Genomic DNA, 12,194 nt, shown 5'->3' on the forward strand with positions numbered 1-12,194 from the left:
TAAGTGGTTCCAAGTAGTAACAGACAGAACAAAGTGAATTACCAAGTAAAATAAAATAAAATAAAACACACAAGTCTGAGGCTAATACAGTAAGAAAACTGAGTACAGATAAAAACTTCACCCTTAGAGGAATTCCAGTAAGCTTCCTTTTACAGACTAGTCTCCTTTTAGTCTGGGTCCAGCAATCACTCACACCCCCTGTCGTTACTGTCCTTTGTTCTAGTTTCTTTCCGGTATCCTTAGGGGTGGAGAGGCTATCTCTTTAGCCAGCTGAAGACAAAATGGAGGGATCTCCCACGGGCTTAAATAGACTTTCTCTTGTGGGTGGAGACCCCCTCCTCTCTCCTATGCAAAGTCCAGCTCCAAGATGGAGTTTTGGAGTCACATGGGCAAGTCACATGTCCATGCATGACTCAGTTTTTACAGGCAGCAGCCATTGCTTACCTGCTGCCTTGAACATCCTCATGTAGACTTCTTATGTGGATTGGAGCCTTCTAAGATCCATTGTCCCTTAAGTGCTTCTTGATTAGGCACTTAATTTGCACATTCCTTTCTCAAGAAGCTGACCAAATGCTTTACAAAGGCTACTTAAAAATCAAGCAAGTACACAACCAATATTCATAACTTTGAATACAAAAATGATACATGCATACAAATAGGATTAATAGATTCTGTAGATCATAACCTTTACAGGGATAGGTTACATGGCATATGTAGCATAAAACATATTCCAGTTATGTCATATATACATTCATAAGCATATTCCCTAAAGCCTTATGGGGGGCACATCACAATATATAATTAAATGTTTCAAATATAGCTAAGTCTAGGTTGTAAATGGTTAATATGTTATGAGAAGTTTATGTATTATGTATAGTTTGTTTTTCTGTGTATATGTTTTAAAAATGTAATAAACATTTATAGAAAAAATAGTTTTGTACCTTTTTAGCTTCCTCCTGCACTTGAAACAGCCTCTCCTTTCTAGCTCATCGGGTATCCCTCATCTGTCTTTCAAAACCCATTTCTTCCATGAGTCCCTCTTTCTATGGGCTCCATGCCCTCTTACACGTAGTGCTTTCTGTTTGTTTGTCTGAGCTAATTGTAAATTCTGGTGCAGGGCCTGTGCCTTAGACTGTGGCTTATAAAGCAACATGTTCCTTTATAATCAGATATTCAGTGGTTGCTGTTAAAATGTCAAAATTTGTAAGAGATACCGTATGGTTACCACAATTATTTTCTATTCTAAGCAGAGGCTGAAACTGTAAAATGTCAGATCCCACCATGTAAAATCTGTTGGCAAATTCTGACTTTAATGGTGTCCATTGTAAATAATTCATAGTAAAATCAAATTGGTTTTCCTAGAACATTATGTAACATTCCAGTAAAGTACCATTAGATTTTAATGAATGTTTATTTCTCTTCATTTTCTCATGTATTTGGACAGAATTATCTTGATTTATGCTTGAACTCCATGCTCATTAAAATTATTTTCTATTGTGCACAGAAAAATCTATGGACATGTTAGGACATGGGTGTAACTATATCCCATCTGGTAAATCACTTTGATCAGGCAAACCTTCATTGGCTTGATATCGATCTGATTCTGTATCTTGATGTTCTACAGAGCCCCTTCCAATGTCAGCACCGTCATCCACATCCTGTACCTTCCTGAAGATGCCAAAGGAGAGAATGTTCAGTTTCAGTGGAAACAGGAATATGTACATGCTGGTGAAGTGTATGAAGCCTGCTGGGCATTGGACAACATTCTGATCATAAATGCTGCTCACAGACAAATTGTCTTAGAAGATAATCTTGATCCTGTGGACACTGGCAACTGGCTTTTCTTCCCTGGGGCCACAGTTAAGGTTTGCTTAATTTTGTTTTGTACTTAAAAAAAATGAATGCATGTAGTAATAGAAAAGTCACTTTCAGCCAAATTCTGATTGAAAAAGTGTATTTTGAGTTACCATCACCCCTTGCAGAATTTGGCTCTTTTTTTCTTTAATCCTCTTTGAAGTAGCATTTAACCTCTTGTCCATCACATCTAACTCAAACTTTTCTGCAATTTACCAAAATTAAACAGGGGTTGTAACAGTTGTCATGTCAAAGATCATGTAGCAGAAAACATATAACTATTTCCTTTTAGCAAAACAGTACAGAACTGTTGAAACGAATACAAGTCTCTCCACTAAGTGTTTTCCAGTCATTGTATTTGTCAGCCGAAGTGTAGTATTGCTGCCAATTATACCTGCTCCATCCCCTACCCATGCAATTCCCTTCAGTTTTATATCATTATGCAGAAATGATGATGGTGAAGATGAATGTGACATCTCTCATAGAATCATTGTAAACAATATTTCTTGAAGTCAGTGAACTTGTAACAAAAATACTCAATTTACACAAATTTATAGTGTCCCCCCCACCCCCGAATTTTCCTAAATGTGACTTAGGTGAGCATAATGTATCCATTGCAGTATACATATAGATGTAGTGGGTGCAAGCTACTCCATAAACATATGGCACGAAGAACAGATGTCTGTATCTTCTGTTCTAAAAATACCAACTTCTGCCACTGGAATTAAATGAGAATCTCCATTAGCTGTCAAGTTTTATTCTCTTTGAGGCAACCTCCTAGAGGGTGTCATAACTACAGCAGGTCTGATGCCATCCAGGAGAGGGTACTGGTACAAAAATCCTGAAATATCTCATTATATTTATAGAAATATTTGTAGTGTACACCAGGAGTGCTATCTACTGAATCATCATCAATACTTCCGGTAGCACCAAATAGCTCCTCAGAAATCTTCCATTCCCATCATGAGCTTGCTTAGTGTATGAGATCTGGCAAGATGAGAGCACCTGATAGAAAGGCTTTACGCTGTTTGGTAATACATGAGCATGCTCTCCATCGGCCTGATTCTACAACCTCTCCCTGCACAGAACTCCCATTGACTTCAGTGAGATCTCTTTGTGCGGAAAGCTGATAGAATCTTCCCCTTCATGCTGCAAAATATACGAAAACTTGAATAGCAAATGACTTGCTGTTAACATCTTATTACTCGTTCACAAAAAAAGCAGTGGTGTCGTCAAAGTTCACTAATGATATTGGTAGTGTTTTGGCAAGTGCACAGGAAACAGATGTGGAATTCAGGGCAGTGAGGTAGTGTTTATGGCTTCATTCTTTCCCCCCATAATAAGACTTGTATGGCCTCTGATAAGCCTTTGTAGAAATAAATGCTGTTTCTACTATACGTTGCAATCTACTCATAGTACATGATAAAGTGCAATCATCTTTTTTGCTTCAGTAAAGTAATTTACATTAAATTGAAAAATTCTGCATATGGGATTTTGGAATGTAATCCTGTGCTGCTTGTTTAGTATATTTAGTCAGTCATTTCCTATAGTGGTTTTTATCTTTATTGTGCTTTCAATCTCATCAGTGATGTTTAAGAATACATAACCCCAGTTCACCATTTAAGACGATGTTGAAGTAAAGGAAGGACTGATGTGCGTCAGATACTGCTCCTATCAGCTGACGGAGACTAGTGTTTTTTAAGTCCAGTGGCCATATTGTAATGCCCTCACTGATGTTGAATAATACCTCACTCCATAAGAAGTCTCACTGAAGACAACTGCTCAAGAGTATGGGTATCAGAGTCAGGCAACAAGATTTCTATTTAAGAATACAATTAATTTTTTTATCAGGAGCTAAAGATTCCTTTTCACATATCAGTTTAAGCAGTTGCAAAGTTTCTGTTTAAAGGAATTGAACATGGAAAAGATGTGGCCCATAGGCTTAGGATTTTAGAAGGGGAAAAAAGAGCAAAAAAAATAGCAGTTGGATGCACACTATCAGTAATTTTTGTTGCAAAAACTCATCACTTACTATACCTGAAAGACACATAACCAGCACATACATGTTTAGCAAGCAGCACTATATGTTGTTGGGTTTTTTTAAATTACACTTGTGTAGCACCAGCACACAACAATGGTTAAACTTCATGCAAAAACTGGGTAATTTAGCAAATGAAAAGTTATATATCATAGAATCATAAGACTGGAAGGGACCTCGAGAGGTCATCTAGTCCAGCCCCCTGCACTCATGGCAAGACTAAGTACTATCTAGACCATCCCTGACAGGTGTTTGTCTAACCTGCTCTTAAAAAGCTCCAATAATGGATATTCCACAACCTCCCTGGGCAATTTATTCCAGTGCTTAACCAACCTGACAGTTAGGAAGTTTTTCCTAATGTTCAACCTGAACCACCCTTTCTGCAATTTAAGCCCATTGCTTCTTATCCTATCCTCAGAAGTTAAAGAGAACATTTTTTTCTCCACCCTCCTTTAACAACCTTTTATGTACTTCAAAACTATTATCATGTCCCCTCTCAGTCTTCTCTTCTCCAGACTAAACAAATCCAATTTTTTCAATCACCTTTAATCATTTTTGTTGCTTCGCTGAACTTTCTCCAATTTCTCCACATCTTTCCTGAAATGTAGTGTCCAGAACTGGACCCAATACTCCAGTTGAGGCCTAATCAGCATGGAGTAGAGCAGAAGAATTACTTCTCGTGTCTTGCTTACAACACCCCAGCTAATACATCCCAGAATGATGTTTGCTTTTTTTGCAATAGTGTTACACTGTTTACTCATATTTAGCTTGTGATTTACTATGACCTCCAGATCCCTTTCCACAGTACTCCTTCCTAGGCAGTCATTTCCAATTTTGTATGTGTGCAACTGATTATTCCTTCCTAAGTGGAGTATTTTTCATCTGTCCTTATTGAATTTCATCCTATTTATTTCAGATCATTTATCTAGTTTGTCCAGATCACTTTGAATTTTAATCCTATCCTCCAAAGCACTTGCAACTTCTCCCAGCGTGGTCCGCAAATTTTATGAGTGTATTCTCTGTGCCATTATCTAAATCATTGATGACGATATTGAACAGAACGGACCCAGAATTGATCCCTGTGGGTCTCCACTCGATATGCCCTTCCAGCTTGGCTGTGAACCACTGATAACTACTCTCTGGGAATGGTTTTCCAACCAGTTATGTACCCACCTTACAGTAGCTCCATCTAGGTTGTATTTCCCTAGTTTGTTTAAGAGGAGGTCATGAGAGACAGTATCAAAAGCCTTACTAAAGTCACAATATACCACGTCTACCGCTTCTCCCCTATCCACAAGGCTTGCTGCCCTAATAGCTTTGTTTGACACGATCTATTCTTGACACATCCATGCTGACTGTTACTTGTCACCTTATTATCTTCTGCAAAGGTGTCTGCAAATTGATTGCCTAATTATTTGCTCCATTATCTTTCCGGGTACTGAAGTTAAGCTGACTGGTGTGTAATTCCCTGGGTTGTCCTTATTCCCCTTTTTATAGATTGGCACTATATTTACCCTTTTACAGTCATCTGGAATCTCGCCTGTCTTCCATGACTTTTCAAAGATAATTGCTAATGGCTCAGATATCTCCTCAGTCAGCTCCTTGAGCATTCTAGGATGTATTTCATCAGGCCCTGGTGACTTGAAAACATCTAACTTGTCTAAGTAATTTTTAACTTGTTCTTTCCCTATTTTAGCCTCTGATCCTACCTCATTTTCACTTACATTCACTGTTAGTTGTCCCACCATTACTAACCATTTTGGTGAAAACTAAAACAAAAAGATCACTTAGCACTTCTGCCATTTCCACATTTTCTGTTCTTGTTTTTCACATAATGCTTCTTGTCAAAAATCCCTTTCAAAACCAACATTGCATATGCCAGAGAAGAAAGTGGATTAGTTCACTAACTTTACATTTTTCTAAACCTGTACTCTGTTTTAGGTGATAAATTAAATGAGTTTGTCAATCTAATCACCAGGTGACATTTGTTCCCATGTGATTAGAAGCTTGAAAGTCTGGGTGGTGTAGTGGCTAGTGGAGCATGGTAGGGAATCCTGGGGCCCTTCCTCTCCACCAGATCCCAACCCAGAGCCCTGTGGGAAGTAACATTGGCAGGTTCCTCCCCATAGAAAACCTAGGTCTGCCACCCTGGGCTACTTCCTACCTATATGCCCCATCTGTTTGGGGTAAGGCTCCTGTAGTCCAATCAGTCAATAGTTTCACAAACTGAGCAGGGCGCTGCAACACCTGCTGCTTTTTAAAGTGGGTGATGGTTGGGGAAGGCGCTGCAGAGGACCTTACCTGCTATGTGGTCCCCTCTCAGGCTCCACCTTCTGTCTAACCTCCTTGGAGAAGGATTCTTCTCTCCTGCAGTCTTCCCACCACCCATTGTCTGGGATTCGGAGTACTTTTAACCCACTCCTCCAACTCTAGCATGCTCAGCAGCCTTTTAAGAGCAGGGCTACCTGGCCCCGATGTGGGGTTTGTATACCACATCACACCCCCTCTTCCTCAGACCCTGAGCTGTGGTGCCATAGAGCTGCTCTGGGTCTCCTCTGTCCCATGAAAAGAAATCCACATTTTTATCTTCCACACCTGCACAGTCAGACACCTGGAAGTTATACAGCTGCAGCGAGAGGTACCATTACATGATGCATAGGTTCTGATTGTTCATGAAGTTCAGCCATTGGATTGGTGCATGGTCAGTTATTAGATGGAAGAGCTGCCCCCATAAGTAATATCACAGGACATTGGAATTTCACTACCAGGGGCTGCCTCCTCAATCCCGAGTATGCAACCTCCTGTCGGAGCAACTTTCTACTGAGGACAAGGGTGGGATGTTCTTCTCCTCTGAGTTCTGAGCCTGACATTGCATGCATTGGTTTGTAAGACAAACAGCTTTGTGAGGTCTAGATGGAACAGCACTGGTTCTGGCTCAACTGGCTTTTCAGTGTTCTGAATGCCTCATCGCAGTTTGTCATCCAATAGATCCTTTTGGGTGCAGAATTTTTGATCAGGTCTGTTAAGGGAGCAGCAAGGGTGGTGAAGTTTGGGATGAATCGCCAATAGTACCCTGCTAATCCCAGGAACAAATTAACTTGCTTCTCAATGGAAAGGGTAGAGCAGTCCACTAGGGCTTGGACTTTGTCCACTAGAGGGCATAACTGTCACCCTCCCACTGCATATCCCAGGTAGGTGAATTCCCGGGTGGCCAGTCGGCACTTGGTTGGGTTGGCTGTCAATCCTGCCTCCTTAGGAGTACTGTTGTCTGAGCTCATCCTGAAGGTGTTGTGGCCAGTCACATGGCTACCCCCTCTGCTCTGGACTGGATAAGAGACCTTAAGATCTAACTGTAGTCGTGCTGTTGCTTTCACTGTTCCACTATTGCCATACAAAGAAGAAGTAGTACTGCTGTAAAGTGCCTTATGGTCAGCCCACCCTTCACTGTAGATGGCTGCAATATCTTTGATGTAGGGCACTGCACGTGTTCCAGACAGCTGCAACACTCTATCCATCAACCACAGCCCCATCGAGCTCAAAGAGCATCATCTTAGATTGATATAATCCAAATGGAGTGAAGAAGGCGGTCTTCTCGTTAGCCTCAGGCATCAAGAGGATCTGCCAATACTCCTTCATTAAGTTGAGGGTGGATATACACTTGTTGCCCTGATGCAAAACAGGCCCCCCCAGTAGAATGTGGTTCAGTCCTTAATTCAACCAAGGACACTGGGCCCTTTGGTTGAGGTCACTCTGCCAGGCCCAGATCCCTCCTTACCAGTTGAGAGTGGGCTTCTGGGCTTCTCTCAAGGTCTTTGTACTTCTTTCTATTGGGTTGGGTGCCCACATTTCCCAGGACACCTTCAGCAGGGTTTGAGGCTCCATAGTGTATAGGCCCTGGTGATGTGCTGAATTGATCTTTGGTGTCTCTACTTCGGACCCATGGGACATCAGATAATTCTCTGCCAGAGCGATGGTCTCTGCCAAAGTTTTGGGACTGTCTCTCAATACCCATTCACACACCTTTGTGGGAAGGATCTGCATGAACAGCTCCATGATGATCTTCTCCTCCACCTGAACCCCTGTGCATTTCTCTGGCTGGACCCGCCACCAGCAATGTTCCTCCAGACTTTGGGCAATGGCCTGCGGCCTAGCCCCAAACAGGAATTCTCACTGCAGAACCTCTGCTGGTAGGTTTCAGGCAAGATGTTCAGGGCATCAACAATGGCCACCTTGATTTTGGTGTAATCTTGGGTGGCCAATGCAGTATCATCAAATTTCATCACCATACTGGCTATCTGCAGTTCACAAAATCAGTCTTAATCAGTCCCAAAAAATCAGGTCTTTGCAGCACTCCCATATTTTCCATTTCAGATCCTCAAGACCCTTGTTCTGATGTCCAAACTGCTATGTCCATACAAATATCTGTACCTATCATTTTTATGCCCCCCACCCCATCAATTAGCATTTTGTGTGGTTTGACATTGAAATCTTGCTTGAAGTCCACTCCAGTCCATCAATGGCTTTCCCCCATCAAATTATTTGACACTTCCAAACATCAGTCAGAGTTCCTGGACATTATTATTTGTCAGAAACACTTTATTGCATAACTAATTCAGTGTGGGACGAGCGTTCTATTCCTCTCCAAAACTACTTGAAAAATTACACCATAAGGCTGACTAATTTCATAGGAAAAAGGGAAAGAAACCCAAAGAGAAAGAAAAAAGAAAAAAAAGAAAGAACATTTACAAAAATAAAAAGCTTTTACCGTATTTTCCGGCGTATAAGACGACTGGGCGTATAAGACGACCCCCTAATTTTCCAGTTAAAATATAGGTTTTGGCCTATACTCGCCGTATAAGACTACCCCCCCCTTCCGAGGCTGAAGGACCCACCACCGAAGACCCGGTAGGGAACCGCCCAGTGAGTACACCCCCCACCCACGTCCTGCCCCCCCTCAGAAACCACAACCCATAACCCCCCCTGCCCTGCTCCTTGTCCCCTGACCACTCCTTCCCAAGACCCCCAACCCTAACTCCCCCCCAGGAACCCACCCCCTGCCAAACTTGCCCCGCTCCCTGTCCCCTGACTGCCCCGACTCCATCCACCACCATCCCAACAGACCCCAGGAACTCCCACGTGGCGCCTACCCAACCCCCCCTTCCCCATCCCCTGTCTGCCCCCCCAGAACCTCTGCCCGATCCAACCCCTCCTCCCCCGCCCCAGTCCCGGCCCTGGCCCTGGCCTCTTACCCCTCCCGGGGGCCAGGGTCGGAGCCGCAGCCGCAGCCGCGGGGCCCAGCTCCCCGGGCTGACACCGGGACTGGCGCCGCAGCCGCGGGGCCCGGCTCCCCGGGCCGACACCGGGACTGGCGCCGCAGCCGTGGGGCCCGACTCCCCTGGCCGGGCCCAAGCCACAGCCGCGGGGCCCGAGCTGGGCCAGGTCCGAGCCGCGCAGGTGGGACCAGCCCGAGCCGGGGGTGCTTGGCTGGGACCGAGCTGAGGCGCTCGGCCAGGGCCAGGAGGAGCCGTCCCGCCCCCTCCCCCACACGCCCGGCTTACCTGCCCGCTCCTTTTTTCAGGCTTCCCGTGAACATTTGATTCGCGGGAAGCCGGGGAAGGGGAGGAGAAGGAGGGCGGAGCGTTCACGGGAGCGGTGTCATCTATTAAGCCTGCTCGGATTGGCTGAGTCAGAGAGGCGGGCTATTACAACCTTTGCCAATCCGAGCAGGCTTTGTATGCATTAATAGAATACACCAGTGAGACCCCTCCCAGGATTGGCTCAGCCGAAGCTGTTTATACCCGGCGTATAAGACGACCCCCGATTTTTGGGGGTTGTTTTTTAGTTTAAAAAGTCGTCTTATACGCCGGAAAATACGGTATATGTACTGTGGGCATTTCACATATTCATTCTTTCTCATATACACTCCCACCCTATGACCCAACCTAAACAAAGCAGCTGCAATATGGCATGTTTTTCAAATAGATCAGCAGTTGCAAATCTATGCGTTTGCATATCAATCTGACAAGTGCTTCACCATGTACTTGCTCCTTACAGCAGCCGACATTGGGAGAACAGGAAATCATCCATATTTCTTTCTGATAGAAAAGGAGAGATAAAGACAGGTATCCAACCACTCTTAAGGGGGGAGGGATAGTTCAGTGGTTTGAGTATTGGCCTGCTAAACCCAGAGTTGTGAGTTCAATCCTTGAGGGGGCCACTTAGGGATCTGGGGCAAAAATTGGTCCTGCTAGTGAAGGCAGGGGGCTGGACTCAATGACCTTTCAAGGTCCCTTCCAGTTCAAGGAGATTGGTATATCTCCAGTTATTATCCATATCAAATAGGCTAATGCTGTAAGAGATGTGCTGAGCACTATGGATTGTTTTTAAAATGTTTCTCAGTGTATTATCTCCTTGAGGATAGTGTGAGCACCCTGTTGTGGGATACTCTCCCGGTGTGCATGTCCCCGATGTTGTTAATTATGAAACAGCTTTGTACATACATTGCATGCTTTTCCAAATATTTCTGCCATGTGTGCCCAGGCATGGTGTGTACCATGAAGATTGACTTCATTCACTCCAATCTAAATTTTAAAAAAATGTGCCAGTTCAAGGGGGGCGGGGATCAAAGTTTGCACTCAGAAAAATACCTTGGAAGTACATCTGTAAATCACAATTTCTTCCTTAATTGAGCAGGCATCTGCCATGTATGACAAAGATATGCCAGTTACTGTGCCACATGTGGCAGTTTCATCAACTGACTGGCTAAACTCACATCCTCACCCTCCACTCATAGTGCTTTAGTGATTTGCACAATCCTAGATCCCGGATTTTTCCACATCTTTTTCTTAAATGTGTATTGCTGGGTGTCAGCAAGTGGAGAAGTCATGCATGCAAACTCACAAGACACTGGCAAAAAGACTGGCTAAACTACTCCACAATAGCAAATCCAGATCAGAATTCCAAATTTTCATTGAGCGCTCAATTAAGCAGTATGACTGACACATTTTTTTCATCATGTGATCTTTTTCACCACCAACATTCTGGCGTTGACCTTTTTAGTATATTTGTACCATTGTGAACTGATTATGCTCTATTTATTTATTTATTTATTTATTTCAAATGAACAACATTGTATATTTCCTTTGTAGTTTTTAAAAATGATATCAAACAGTAGGTTGAGGAACCAAGTCTCTGATCTGTATTAGCTGTGTTTGCTTGCAAGAAAAGAGCGAAAGAGACAATGTTGACTGAATCTACCTTTGTGCCTCCTGTATTCTCAACCCCCCAAGACAGTGGTCCCCAACGCAGTGCCCACGGGTGCCATGGCGCCTGCCGAGGCATTTATGGGTGCCCAACTAGTGCCCAGCAGGGGAGAGAAGCCGCGGCCCGGTGCCTGCTGGGGACAGAGAACTCCGGGGCTGCAGGCTGTGGGCGCCGGTGTTCTCTGTCCCCGGCAGGCCTGGGGCCCACCTAGTGCCCAGCAGGGGAGAGAAGCCGGGGCCCCGCGCCTGCTGGGGACAGAGTACTCCAGGCCTGCGGGCGCCGGTGTTCTCTGTCCTCGCCATTTCTCTCAGGCTTCTCTCTGCACTGCCCAGAACTGCTGCCAAAAACAAACAAACAAACAAACAAAAAAACCCAAACACTCCACCTTTGCAGAATGGACCGAATGTTTATGATATTTATTTTGTAAAAACGCCTTAATTTTTCTTACAGATAGATAAAAAAGAGCAAATTCCCATGGTAAGGTGAAAGAGTAATTGCCGAATAATTTAATTAATACCTTTTACATGTAAAATTACCTTTTTTATCTTATGGATTCATATATTATGTAATATTAAATATGATGTTTTTTGCATTATTTAATGTACAAATACAAAATAAGCCTTGCAAAATTGTTGGCGCCCACCCCACTCTTCTGAAAACATGAATGTGCTACTGGCCACATAAAGGTTGGAGACCACTGCCTCAAGAGAAATCAGAGCAGCCTCAGGACTGCTCTAACTACAGGCTTGTCAACACACAGTTTTTGTACTGCTTTAACTATATCAATTTGAAAGTGGTGCAAGTCCCTAATGTGGATGCAGTTATACAGGTGTTAAGGTGCTTATACCTGTATATCTTATTCCTGTACATTTATGTGAATAAGCTGTACCAGTATAAGGCACCTTAATACCTGTATAACTGTGTTCACATGAGAGGTTCTACCAATTTAACTATTTGGGTAAAAAAAAATCACTACCTTGACCAAAATAGTTACATTGGTAAAATAACTATGTGTAAACCAGGCCTTACAGTTGGCTGT

General features: G+C 43.4%; 1 protein-coding gene across 2 annotated transcripts in view; it reads left to right on the forward strand.

The window, feature by feature from the left end:
* RELN (reelin) overlaps positions 1-12,194 on the forward strand; it is a 444,047-nt gene that overhangs the window by 243,418 nt on the left and 188,435 nt on the right. For both annotated transcript variants that reach the window (XM_039517535.1, XM_039517540.1), the window contains exon 10: positions 1,625-1,865. In XM_039517535.1, the coding sequence (XP_039373469.1) occupies positions 1,625-1,865 (241 nt within the window). The remainder of the gene's footprint in view (positions 1-1,624; positions 1,866-12,194) is intronic.

The sequence above is a fragment of the Mauremys reevesii genome, linkage group 1 (assembly GCF_016161935.1).
Source record: "Mauremys reevesii isolate NIE-2019 linkage group 1, ASM1616193v1, whole genome shotgun sequence".
Lineage (NCBI taxonomy): Eukaryota > Metazoa > Chordata > Testudines > Geoemydidae > Mauremys > Mauremys reevesii.